This window comes from Haliaeetus albicilla, chromosome 13, assembly GCF_947461875.1.
Source record: "Haliaeetus albicilla chromosome 13, bHalAlb1.1, whole genome shotgun sequence".
Classification (NCBI taxonomy): Eukaryota; Metazoa; Chordata; class Aves; order Accipitriformes; family Accipitridae; genus Haliaeetus; species Haliaeetus albicilla.
In genome coordinates, this window is record NC_091495.1 from 13785347 (window position 1) to 13799261 (window position 13915).

The window sequence follows — 13915 nt, forward strand, 5'->3', positions numbered from 1 at the left end:
CCTGCACAACTGCGCATAAACGGAGCCGAGAACCCTTCCGTCAGCGGGTCGGTATCAGTTCTCGTCTCTATCAGCTGAGAACAAGCAACGTCGTTGAGCGTCACCATCGTGGTGTCCAGCTGTTCACAACACCCAGAAGCTTCTCTGCGGTGCTGCAGGCAGGGGCCTTGCTAGAGGAGGTTGCTCCAGTTTCTCCTGCTGTCCACCTCTGCGGGTGACTCCTTGGCCTCTCCTGCTTCTCTCCCTCTCCTGCCTCTACCACCCAAGGCCCCTTCCGCGGCCCCCAGGCATCCCACAGCACAGTTCTTGTCTTCCAACACCTGACTCATTCCAAAAATGTCTTGAATTTTCCTAAGTACCAGTCACTAAGCAGTTAAAGCCTGATTTGAGAGACAAAAAATCTGAAGTCGGATGGTTCCTCCAGTCCCACCACCCACACCCTTCCGGTTGCAGACTGGAGTGAGTGGGAGCTGGCGAGGGCTTGGAGGGGAAGCTGCAGAAGAGGACTTCTGCACCGCCATGCCTGTGCAGTGTATTGCCACCTAGTGCTGCGAATATGGAAAAGCAAGGTTTCTCCTTCTGCTCACGACCTAGACTCTAGCGAGGCAGCCACCAGAGTGCCCCATGACCCAGAAGGTCCTCTTTCGTTGTAGCAGCACTGTTTAACCTACCTACTTCACCATATCCTACACCCATTCTAGCAGGTTTAGAACTCTGAACTTCGACAATGCACTTTCTTGCGCTGCACTTCATGCTAAATACCATGACTGCTCTTCCTTAGTGCAGGTGTTTCAAAAGTCTGGTCCTACGGCAACATAGCATCCACAATTACACCTCATATGGGTGGCTACCTGTCTGTATACTTTCCTTCCTATCCCTTTGTTTGCCACACAGACATGAGTGGCAGAGGTCTCAAGGATAATCAAGTTTGTCCAAGCTTGAAAAATAGTCAGCCACATGAAAGAAAGGCCTGCTAAAGGGAAGGTTGCAACATAAGCTCCTATCATCAGCATCAGTGAATAAGTGGGGGGGAAGGGCGTTAGCTACAGCAAAAATTTCAAGTGCTGCTTGCGCCTTCCTAGGTGTCAAAGCTGACCACCCATGCGCCACAAATGCAGGCTTTCATGGTACGACCTCACAGACCTATTTGTATTAACTTCTATGTCTAAATATACACTAGCAGTGTTCTGAATTTACAGTGAAAACAAATGAGATCGGGGGTTTTTGCGTGTGTATTTTTTTCCTTTGCTCCCATGTTAATTTCTTCCCCCTGTATAACTTGTTACTATTATCTTAGCTCCTGTTAAATCTCTTTTAGAGGTTGGCATTTTAACTTAGCAGCTTGAGCTCTAGACTGTTGACACATTACACCGCAGAAAGCAGCAAAATTATCATGGACTGAGTTTGCATTGTATTTTTTTTAAGACACTGTGTGATAAGAATAAATCATGTTGTCACCCTGACATGATCCACTAATGAAGATGCACACCCTCTTGCCCTGCCCTCTTACTGGATGTTAAGTGAGAACCCTTTCGCTGTCTTTTTTCTTCATTTCCACTGTGGAAGAAGCTTTCTAATTCTGCACATCAGTTTGCTTAGCAATATTGCTGTTGCCTAATGCAATAAAAATCAGTTATGTAACTGCCTTTGCTAGACTTGCAGAGAGCATTCACCAGACGGGAAGATGGCCGCAGTATCTTTAGGCTTTCCATTATGTCTCCTGTGTTCACTGTTATTATGCAATATGCTCTGCTTTTAGTATCTTTTTTTAATCATTTTTCTTGACATCATGTTTAGAATATTATACACCTATTATCTAAGATCATGCAACGACAAAGCAGGGAAAAGAAATAAGCTGCTTCTGATTTATTGCTAAAAGGGCTGGTATTATAGCACTAGTGCCTCCAAGAACAAAGAATCGCCTACAGTTTGTCAGATAGTATTTTTAATACTCTAAATCTGAACCAAATTCCTAAAATAACCTGTGTTTTCAGATTACCGTGTGCTCTTTTGTTCTGAATAATGTCTTGCTTAGTGAACTATGTTTTATCAATCCACCAAGTACTGGGTGTCATTGTTCACCTCATTCACAATTCATCTTTTAATTAACATTATCACAGGCAAAATTCTATTTTGGTCAGCATAATTTGTCATTGGAATTGGCAGTACAGAAATAAAAGAATTACCATCTGAATTTATCTGAAGACGATGTAGGAGATGGTGACTACAAACCTACCTCATCCGGCACTGAAGAGGAAGGGAGGGAAAGCATGTAAATCATAATGGCTTTAAAAATTATATTTGCAATGCAAAAATCACTACTTTGGTCATTCAGTATCTGCTAAGCAAACTGTTTTATCAAAATTACTGTTATTGAAAATATAAACGTGAATCCTACACTTAGACACATGCTTTGTTTGGTGGAAAGGGTTGCTGACTTAGGGAAGATTAAAGAGATACAAATGTCTTTACAAGGTGGTGATCTTAGATATAGGTATGTAAGATCAACTTAATGCAGCAAAATGCTGATCATTTTCTTTAACAGTTAAACTTTGAAATTAAGTTACAACTGCAGCATTGTTTTAGAGAGCAGGCAAGGAAATAAATGCTTTTAAAATGTTTTTTTTTTTATCTGTACCAGGAAATGAACCTCTCCCAGAGAATAGAACACATCTCTGAATCCTTCTCACAAGATTCGACTTTCATAATGATTGCTAGAAAACTCCATCAATGTGGGGAAAATTAAATAGCATTTTGGTTTTTTGAGTCTATAAAGAAGACATCTATCGCTGCAGTCTAGATATGCAATATTTTTTCTATTTACATTCAAATTAATACAGTGATATTAAATTGACTGCATTTAAGGTACAGTGAACACACCAGCAAACCAGCCACTTAAAAATTCCCTGCAACATCCTTTTACCTTATGATTTCATCCATTCCTACTCACAAATGCAACAGGCCCTGAAGGTGATCACATTCAAGTAGTAATCAGCCACGATGACAATAATTTCTGTAAGCAGAGCACCTCTTTGGAGCATGCTCTACTGGAGGTCCTTTCTCTTTCAAAATAGCTAGGCTTCAGCTTGCCACTGACTTCTGTTGGACTTGCATCAAGAGGCAGTCTTCTAGTGTGGAAGACCCTGTTTCATTAGTAGCTTCTATAACAGTTTTTAGAAAGGAAACATCAGCCTCCACTGTCATAATTAATATTTTCTCAGTTGTGCCTATTTACATTGTGTTTTTAATGGATGCAGCGTTTATTAAAAATACTGGAACCTAATAAAGTTAATTGACCCCCAGACAAAGTACCATTTAGTTTTTCGTTTCTTTCTCTTTTTTTCTTTTTTTTTTTTTCTTTTTTTTTTTTAATAGCAGAGGCAGAGTGCTTAAACAGACAGGTCAGGAGGTGAAAGAGATACAGATGATATCTGCATCTTTCATAACCAGAGTCTGTAGCATTCTGTGGGCTATCTTGTGTGTTGAAAGCAAGGTGAGACCCAGAAACATTTCAGCTAGAGCAGGGAAATGCTATGAAGGTTTACTATTAACCCTGCTGAAACATTAAATTCTCTAGATTTCTTTTCTTCAATTTCTATCGGATAATAGACCCCAGAAGAATTAGGCTTTTTGGCAGAAGATAAAGGCAGTCTCCTCAACCTTAATTATTGTTCCTCAATTTGAATAATATCTTTGCTTATGAAGTTAATGGCACAGGCTAAAAATTACGGAAAATTCTACCTAAAGTAAAAAAAAGTTATACCCAGGAAGTTGTTATGCTCATATTGAAATAATGGCTTTGCAATCTAATTTCTGTTTGGGTTGCCCACATTTCCAGGTAAAATAAGATGCCTTTCACGTTACTAAACCCCAGGATTTTTCTAACATTTTCTTCATACAGCTCAGAAGGAGAGACAATTAAATCATACAGCTTTCTTTCACCCTCTGCCTTCTTCCAAAGAAGCATCATGTTCTGTATTCCTTAGGCATCAACAGCGCATGAATGAGAAACAGTGTGGGCGTTACTGATCTTCTAAGGAATATATAATCATTTTCTGTGTTCTAGGAATGATTACTCAAAAAGTGGCAAAAAATATAAAAATAAATACAGTAAAAAAGATGTACCCTGCATATAGTAAGGTACAATCAGACAAAAGGAAATTACGCTTATTCTTAAAATATTAGGAGGTGAAATTAATATTCTAAAGGCCATCCTTTTACCATTCTATGATTCCCTCATAGCACTGGCTAAACCCATCTTTTTCAGTTCTTGCAATCAGTCTTTCCAGACATGAATGTTCCCTTCATCTCAAAATTCCCCAGAACTCCCAAACACGGTATGTAAGTAAATGCAATGATTTATAAACCCTTGAGGTTTCAGAAGCAAGTGCTTATACAGTATGACTAATACGCGAGCGTGCGTTGCTGCCCCCTGATGCGGAGAACGTTAAATCTCTTCGAGAGTAGCCAGGCAATGGCACGCAGCCCACCTTCCTTTTTATATTAATATATGGCCATAGATGTATTTGTTACTGCTTGGAAAGATATAAGATAATGTCTCCCCCTTGGGTAACTCAATATTTAAATTGTTAGTTGAGGGGAGAATGAGGAGAAGGAAGAAGAAGTAAATGAGACAAAAAAGGGAAAAAACGACTATGCCTACCCACTGGTGAGAATGTTTAAAAATCGTTAAGGAATATAAGCTGTGAACTGGAACTCACTTCTAATGCACAGTTTTGTTGTAGGTTAATACTGTTTGCCAGAGGTAACATTTATGGCCCCCTTCGGCTAGTACTTCAGGCAATTACAACTCGGTTTGTCTTTCCCGCCTGTTTATTCCCCTCCCATGCATTGCCTAGATTTGGGAGTGTAAGTTGTCCAGAGCAGAGACTTCCTCAGCAGGGTTTGCTGGGCTAGGCTCCTGCAGGGTGGGTCCTTATCTCCGTGAAGCCTGAGAGAGGGCGCGAGGTGGAAATATTATTTAGTGTGTGCGTGACGCTTAGATCCACAGAGGAATTCCCAGCAAGCAGAGGAAGGCGTGGTGCGAAGCCCTGCGGGTGGCTCGCGCAGCCGCTCCGGTGCCGTGTGGCCGCACACGAAGTGAGACACGTCTGCTGGGTTCTTGGCCCGGCTGTAATTGCAGTGGCGCAGCCCCGACGCGCAGGCAAGCCCCTGGGTACGACAGTGGTACGACAGGTTTTCGGAGAGACCTCGCAAGAAGCAGAGCCTGTGTTAACTAAGAGGAAGTAGAGTTACGAGGATGATTCCTGGGTTTGGGGGTGATGACTTTTTTTTTAAGTTGCAAGCCTGGAGCGCTACCCGAACGCGCAAGGCTGAGGCGAGGACGCTACAGCTGGGGTGGTGCGCGGCCCCCGTGGAGCTGAGCCACAGGATTTATAGCTTCTGCAGCCTAGTAGTGTTTGTCTTAAAGCCGTAGTTGCCCGATTCACGTAATTTACTGATTTTTTTCTTTTCACCCATGCTGGGGTGCCCCCTCGCCCGCGGGCCGCGCCGCCGGGCCGGGCCGGGCCCGCCGGGGTCTAGCTGGCTTCAGGCGTGGAGGCCACCCGGCTTTGCCAGCGAGACGGGAGATGCCCCCCCGCCCCGGGCATCGCTTCGCCTTGGAGGAGACGAGAAGGGCGTCCGTGGGGCGGGGGTGCCGAGCCGCCGGCCCTCCCCGGCGCCGGGCCGGCTCCCGCACCAGGTCTCCCGGGAGGGGAGGGGAGGGGCGGGGGTGGCGGGGAAAGACTACAGCTCCCAGAATGCCCCGCGGGGCGGAGCGGCGCCGCGGGCGGTGACGTGCCGGGCGGGGGCGGGGCGGAAGTGGGTTCCCCGGGCAGAGCGGCCGGCCGGGCCCGGTTCCGGGTGTCCCTGCCTTGGCGGCGGTGGTTCGGTGCGGGGGGGTGAGAAGATGGCGGCGGACTTGGAGGCGGAGGTGCAGGCCATTGACAAGAGCCTGCTGGAGTGCTCCGCTGAGGAGATCGCCGTGGTGAGGCGGCGGGCCCGGGGCGGAAGGGCGAGGGAGCGGGGGCGAGGAGGGAGCGGGGGCTCGCGAGGCCGGCACCGGCCTGCCCGGCCGGCGGTGGGGCCGTGAGGGCCGGGGGCCGCGGCGAGGCTGTGCCCGGGGGCGGGGGGGGGCGAGCAGGCTTTCGGTGAGGGGGTGTCGCTGCCCGGGCTGGTTATAAGGGCACCCCGGCTGGCAGCGGCCTCTCGTCCTGGCCTTATCCTGCCGTTGTCGCCGGCGTCGCTATTGCAGTAGCCGAAATCGATGGCAGCCGGCAGCCAGCTTTTCCTGTTGTTCTGGCTGGCGCAGGTGGCTCCCCAGCCAGCCGCCCGGCCGTGGTCAGCCCCTGCCGAGGGCGGCCGCGGCTCCCCGCCGCTCGTGGGGGCTTGGCGGGCGCAAACGGGAGCGGGGCCGCTTCTCCGCATCTCGCTCCTTCGTTTAGTGCTCCCTCGCCTTCCCCGAGCAGCTGAGAAGTTTCGTTCTCCTACCCAGTTTGCTACCTTCTCAGACCTCGCTGCCGGCAATCATGCCTCGTCGTGAGAAGATCTCCCTCCCCCCATTAATTTACGTGGACGTCTGGGCCCGAACATGCTTTGTAGCGTTGAATTTTCATTACAGGATTCTTCCTTCCTCCCCGGCATTTAGGATGCAGTTCTGGCAAAAGCTTGCGCTAGTTAAGCTTAAGACCATTAGAATGGGACGCTTGTAGAAGAAATACAAGCAAAATCAATGTAATATTTGAAATAATCCACTTCTGTTTATATATTTTTCCAACTTTTATGAAGAACAGTTGAAAGGGAAAAGAAGTCTTGAGGATAAAGTTTTTAGAGAAGCTTTTCTTTCTGGCATAGGTGCCAGATCTTATAGACGTTTGTGCATTTGAGGAACTGGGCATGTATGTTAAAATATTGGGACTGCTGATGTGCATGTCTGTAGGGTAAGACCTTGAAGAGCTGTCTGTGTGTATTTAAATGGAAATTACATTGGCTGCTTTCCAAAAGAAAATAAAAGACAATGTTATAATTAAGATTATCCTCAGATTATGCTGGTATCTCTACAGAGCAGACAAAGGTATGATTAGATGGGCAAATGTGCATAGTTAGCTATATCCTAGCTAGTTTAGCTCCAGAATTAGTCTTCCTTCCCCTCAACAGCAAACCCAATAATTCTATCAAACACTTCATAAAGTAGCCCAAACTGAGCCCAAACGACCTTGTCTGTGTGAGTAGCAGATGGGTTTTTTTGGGTCACACCGTAGATAAGCCCAAGAGAGACATGCACCAAGTGGAATTCATTTAGGAATTGGCTATAGGTACAAGTGCCAGCATAAATTTAGTCATTTCTTATTTTTATTCTCTGTCATCAACAACGCAGGCTACAATTCTGAGATCTATCACTCTCAAATCTACGATGTGCTAGCAACTAAATGCTGCTGGTGCTGCCTGATTGTATATGTAAATAACGTGCTTGGCTTTTAGCGTTGTTTTTCTCCCTCCTTTGCTGATAGCATTATTTTGCTGATAGCCCAGTATTAACAAAACAAATGCCAGCCCAAAGCAATAGTTGTAGCACTTTAAGCTTCAGTTTCTCATTGCAACAACTAAACGATAAACTTCCAAAGAACAACGATCAAAAGAATAAATTATCTGTAACACAACATGAGCCTACATTGCAGCTGTTTATTTGTATAGCTAAGAAAAACATAAATTATACCTTTAAGCTTTTGAAGCAGTAAACTGAGTTGTTTTGTGGCTTATTTGTACTATATGTTTTGTTCTCCTGGTACCTCTTACTTAGATCTGGATTTAATAGAAACTCTGGTGGACCATTAGGTATTTACTTACATAAAATGTTATTTGATCAATGATTTTTGGGTAGGTGTTTTTTCAGGGCAGTCAAAAATTGCTGCAGGAGAGCAAGTTTGAGGGGGTAGGAAATGAGGAGGAATGCACTTCCCTTTTTAATAAAAACCTTTATTGGGAGAGTAGAATGCTATCTTTTCTTACATGTGACTTCAGGTTAGAAGATAAACTAATACTAACTGAAAACTTGCCTAAATACAAAATGCTTTTGTTAACAAATTCCAAAGTTTTGAGTAGTTTTGCTGGAGTTCAGTGCCTCCCAGGTAGCGATTTGGAAAGGCAGCACAACATATGGATGCATATGTATATATTTCTAGTAACAATTTCACACGCACAACAATACTTTGAGTTGCCTTCCTGGTAGCTCTTGGAGTGACATCTGTTTCCTTGTCCTAGTAGACTGTACTTCCTTCTGATATTCTTTTAGCCAGGATCTGATTTTCAAAACTGTATGCACAGTTATGTGTATAGAACTGGCTTCACAAAGAGATTTAGGTGTGATGATGTTCAGTGTTGCCACACCTAACTTTCAGGCAACTACTGCCAGAATGTTTGGGATGGGAAAGACATTTACTCGAGGAACAAGAATTTTCTCTGGCTAGGTATTTGTCTGAGCTTGTAGTGTAGCTAATATTCACTGTGTATTTTCTAGATAGAAGTTAATGTACTGCTGAATTAAAAGGCTGAAATTAAAGGTATTTTGCTGAGAAAAATGCAGGCGTAATAACTAATATATGCCCTAGAAAATAATCTAAAAATTATCTTATTAAATGGAAATCATGGAAGAGACTAAGTCAGTTTCACTGTGGTTGGGTCAGTTCCTGGTGGTAGTAGGTATTTGGTGCAAAGGATGAAAGGAGAAGAAAAGATTAATAAGCTAGGGGAAAAAAAAAATCAAATTCTTAGTAATGAAAACTTTACTTTTTTCGTTTTTGTGTGGTATTCTCTGAATCCTGGTGCCAATGGTGAGATTATCTGTAAACTTCTAGGTTGCTGGATATGGCTTTTTTGCAGCCTTTTTGCATGGACTTCCTTGGAAAAAATCTGGGCTTTGACCATCAAAGCTAGATCAATACAGAAAGACTTAGTAGACTGATCATGATTTTAAGAAGTCAAACTTAGGGAAAGAGAAGTGAGGAAAGCATATTATTCTACTAAGAGCTGTACTGACAAATATGGTTATTTTAATATGAAATTCTGCTTTGGAAAACATAGTCTAGTAAGTGAAAATACTACAATATAGTTAAAAAAAAGGGCAATAATGCAACCATTCTAAATGGCACAAATGCTCTGCTGACTCTTATGTCTGTATCCTGAAGAACTTGCTATAATTGCATTGTCTCAAACATAAGTTCTTTAGAGTAAGTCATAAATAATTCAGAGTAAATCAAGCTGTAACATTTGATTACCAAACCCATTTATTTTGGTATAATTAATTCTCGGTTTTCATGTACAGTTTTAGGTTGATTCTGAATTCTTTTTCTGAAGTTGCCAGGGGTATCTGGTTGTCATATTTACAATGAGAAATGGCATTCTAAGGCTGTTTATGTAACACGGGATTTAATCAGTGCACGCTTGCAGTAAGTGCTTGCTCCCATTTGTTTATGATAAAAACTTTGCAGCCTTAACTTGCAGTTTAAACCTTTATAAAATTGTAATCCTCAAGGCAGAAATAAATGCTATCCTAGAGGATTTTTTTACTCTGTGTGTGTATACGAGAGAAAAAAAACAAACTGGAAAGAGCTGTGAGTTTTTCAGTAGCTTATAGCAGGTACAGTAGTTTGATGGATTTTCAAAATTGTCAACATTGTTTTTTACAGTTGATTGACTAAGAGAATTGTGGTGGGTTGACCCTGGCTGGATGCCAGGTGCCGACCAAAACTGCTCTATCACTCCCCTCCTCAGCTGGACGGGGAGAGAAAATATAACAAAAGGCTCCTGGGTCGAGATAAGGACAGGGAGAGATCACTCACCAATTACCATCATGGGCAAAACAGACTTGACTTGGGGAAATTAATTTAGTTTATTACCAGTCAAATCAGAGTAGGGTAATGAGAAAGGTAATGAGAAATAAAAATTAAATCTTAAAACACCTTCCCCCCACCCCTCCCTTCGCTCAACTCCACTCCCGATTTTCTCTACCTCCCCGCCCTCCCCCCAGCAGCACAGGGGGACGGGGAATGGGGGTTGGGGTCAGTTCATCACACGTTGTCTCTGCCGCTCCTTCCTCCTGGGGTCCCTCCCATGGGAGACTGTCCTCCATGAACTTCTCCAGTGTGGGTCCTTCCCACGGGCTGCAGTTCTTCACAAACTGCTCTAGCGTGGGTCCCTTCCATGGGGTGCAGTCCTTCAGGCACAGACTGCTCCAGTGTGGGTCCCCCACAGGGTCACAAGTTTTGCCAGCAAACCTGCTCCATGGTGGACTACTCTCTCCATGGATCCACAGGTTCTGCAGGAGCCTGCTCCAGCACAGGCTTCCCACAGGGTCACAGCCTCCTTCGGGCACCCACCTGCTCCACTGTGGACCTCCGTGGGCTGCAGGGGGACAGCCTGCCTCACCATGGTCTTCCCCATGGGCTGCAGGGGAATCTCTGCTCCAGTGCCTGGAGCACCTCCTCCCCCTCCTTCTTCACTGACCTGGGGGTCTGCAGGGTTGTTTCTCTCACATATTCCCACTCCTCTCTCCTGGCTGCAATTGCTCAGGTGTTTTTTTTTTTCCCCTTCTTAAATATGTTATCCCAGAGACGCTGCCAGTGGCAGATCTGTCTTGGAGCCGGCTGACATTGGCTTTATCAGACACAGGGGGAGCTTCTAGCAGCTTCTCACAGAAGCCACCCCTGTAGCCCACCACTACCAAAACCTTGCCACGCAGACCTAATAGAAGAATTCATGGATCTAACATCATGCTTGAAATAATAATTCAGATAACTTATTTTGGTGGTAGGAGAAACCAAACCCCCCTCATTTTCATAGGTAATTTGTTGAAATTAAATGAGAGGGGCTGTTACCTAATGCTGTGTTTGCCATTCTCCTTGTGCTTTTTGTCTTTGCCTGTTCCTTGCCAACTCCAGCCTTCTGCTGTTCCTCTCTGTCCCCAGCTGGCAGCATCAGTCTGCACTCCAAAAAAATGCAACCAGCATAGTCGAGGCCTTATCCTAAAAGTCACTGCTAATGTTGGGACATTTTACTGGTCATGCATCCTGGAGGAAAATTTTTAAGAATTTTGTCTCTTAAATCTTGTGGTTTTGAAAAGACTTTTGTATGTCAAAAGGATAAAATGTGCAAGCAGGGAAACAAATTATTCCTTTCCTAATGTGTGTCTTCTGTGATCATCTAGATTTAACACTTAGAAGGAAGCATGGCTTTCTAGTTTTGCAATGCCATTTTAGATTTTTGATTTAGAAATAAAAAATCATCTTGATGGATTGAACTATGTTTTGTATTTTTATTAACAAACAATTTGTGTTCTCATTCCTTTTAATTTAAAAGAAATGGCTGCAAGCAAATGACCTTCAGAAAGAAGTGTACCAGCATCTGGCCTATTATGTACCAAAAATTTACTGCAGGGGTCCTAACCCTGCCCCACAAAGAGAAGACATGCTGGCACAACACGTTTTGCTGGGACCAATGGAATGGTATCTTTGTGGCGAAGATCCTGCATTTGGTTTTCCAAAGCTTGAGCAAGCGAACAAACCTTCCCATCTCTGTGGCCGTGTTTTTAAAGTGGGAGAGCCTACGTATTCTTGCAGGTAGTTCAACTTCACATTGTGAAGTGTTTATAATTTGTGAAGTCATGAACATTTTTCAATAAGAATATACTGTCCTAATGAAAAGTTAATACTCCAAATGTATTTTTAAAGTAACCTTGCAGTGTTTCATGACAGGTGGACCAGGGGAAAATTAAAACACTACAGATTTGCAAATGGAAGAATATTAATTAGTGTAAATAGTGTAGAGTGTTTTCTGTACAAAAGAAACGCAAGATTAAGGAAGTGGTTGGGGTGAACTGTCAGTGTGATTTAAGGGCACTAATCAGAAGTAAGTGGGCAGGTATATGTGTGTGTAATTCTGGTGTTTGATATCAGCTGTTAGTGTTGATCCTGTATTTTAGACCTCTTTCCCTGACCTGTTAATCTATTGGATGCTAAAACAGGCATACCAGCTTCTTGTTCCTTCCCTACCCCCTTCCCTCTATATCTCTCTAAAAATACCATTTTATTTGAAAGAGGATAGGAAGTTACTAACCAATTACAAGTATTGTAACAATTTTCAATTTTAAGCCAGTGTATTACTGGCTGTATATTCATTATTTTATTATCTCCTCTTTCCTGAACCACCTGTAGTTTGAGTTTGGTTTGTACCCTCTCCGTCACACATTCTTCTTGTTTTGTATGGTTTCTACCACTCGCTCGGACACTTCAACACTTGGTGGGGTGATGGGGGGAAGGAATGTCTGTCTTGTTTCAAGGGTTTATTTTTCTGGGTTTCCATCCCCTTCATTTACAAGGAGAGAATGACTGTAGAATTTTACTCTCTAGTGCTCTCCTCTTCTAGAAACATGATCGTTGACTTTCTGATTCAGGGTAGACTTGAGATACTAAGCAAACTGCCTCTTCGGCATTTCTGTTTTAACGATCAGTTAGAATAGGTAGTTTTGAAATGTTTTGAGCCTTCTTATCTTGAGATGGATGAGATTAAACTGGTAGGTACTTTAGATACTTTCAACCGCTAAGAAAACTCCATCTCCTCTCAGGTGTTCTTAGGCTCTTCCTTCACAGCTGTGAAAAAGTAGAGATCTGGGCAGGGAGGCTGAAGACTAACAGAGGCTATAAAAAGAATGTCTACAGTTTCTTTAGTACCTTTTCATGAAATCTGGTCCTAAAGACCTAAAAAGCCAAACCTAGGAACTAGTGTTTTAATTCAAGTCAAATTGTGTTGCAGCCTAGACGTAATATGTTAATGATCAAATACTCTTCATATGGACTAATGAAAACTGTGGGACTTATGTTAATTTCTTCTAAACACTTGCTTTTTCAAGACCAGCAACTCAATATGTAAAGTATATCCTTCAGAATACTGTCAGGTGTGATGAAAACACAGAATAATGCAATCCATTGGTGTAGAGTTTAGAGAATGAGTGAATGTACTGTTCCTAGTCAGGGTCTTTGTTTCAGTAGAAGAATGATCTAAATACAGAAATATAATCATAATGTCATTCAGGTTAGAAAGGATGTCTTGGTAGGCCATCTTGTCCAGACTTCTGCTCAAGTCAGGGTCAGCAGTGAATACAGAATATTTTTGCTGTTGCTGCTATCAAGAGGGAGTCTCATCTTCTTTCGATTAAATACTGAACATAGATGTAAAACTGTTAATTATTAATGCACAACAAAAAACATTTTCTTTGACTTATAGGTGATAATGAAGAATAATGAGAGCTTAATTTAAACTTTTGTGGGATACAGAAAAAAATTGTTTTCTGAGCCCATGAAATACTTTAAAAGCAGTGGCTTTTCTGTCCAGTTGTGCAGCTTACAGGTCTGCCTCTGCTTTAGGTATAAGCACCCTTACTTGTTTGAGAAATTACTTGGCAAACAGTACTGGGTTTATAAGTATATTGCCACAAGTTCAGGGCTCTGAAGAATCAATACCCAATACGGTAGAACTGATCTATATCCTGTACGCATATTATTGCAATAAATATTTTTTATTTTTTTTTTTTTTTACTTAAAAAAATAATGCCACGAACATGAATTATTCTAAAACAGAAGAGCTTTGTATAATTTTGCTTTGACATTTTCAGCTTTAGTGGCTCCTCTGGAGGAAAAAAAAATGTGAAAATGGTACATTATGCATAGTAAGTCATGGGTGTCTGATTATCTTTCGGTGATTACCTGGTTTAATTTATTTGGTGAAATGAAATGAAGAGAATTCTTGATAATAACATTTCATAGGATATCTGGTGTTTTCTTTTGAACAAAATAAGTTGTGTCTCTGAATTCTTGTTTTAATAATAACCATCATAAGACATGCATTCTCTTGGTAGGTTTTT

At 42.7% G+C, this 13915-nt stretch overlaps 1 protein-coding gene across 2 annotated transcripts in view; it reads left to right on the forward strand.

Annotated features, from left to right (window-relative positions):
* The first annotated feature begins 5824 nt into the window (after positions 1–5824).
* Positions 5825–13915, forward strand: part of UBR2 (ubiquitin protein ligase E3 component n-recognin 2) — a 60138-nt gene continuing 52047 nt past the window's right edge. For both annotated transcript variants that reach the window (XM_069800235.1, XM_069800234.1), the window contains exons 1-2: positions 5825–5989; positions 11356–11615. In XM_069800235.1, coding sequence (XP_069656336.1) covers positions 5912–5989; positions 11356–11615 — 338 coding nt within the window. In that variant the 5' untranslated portion in view covers positions 5825–5911. The remainder of the gene's footprint in view (positions 5990–11355; positions 11616–13915) is intronic.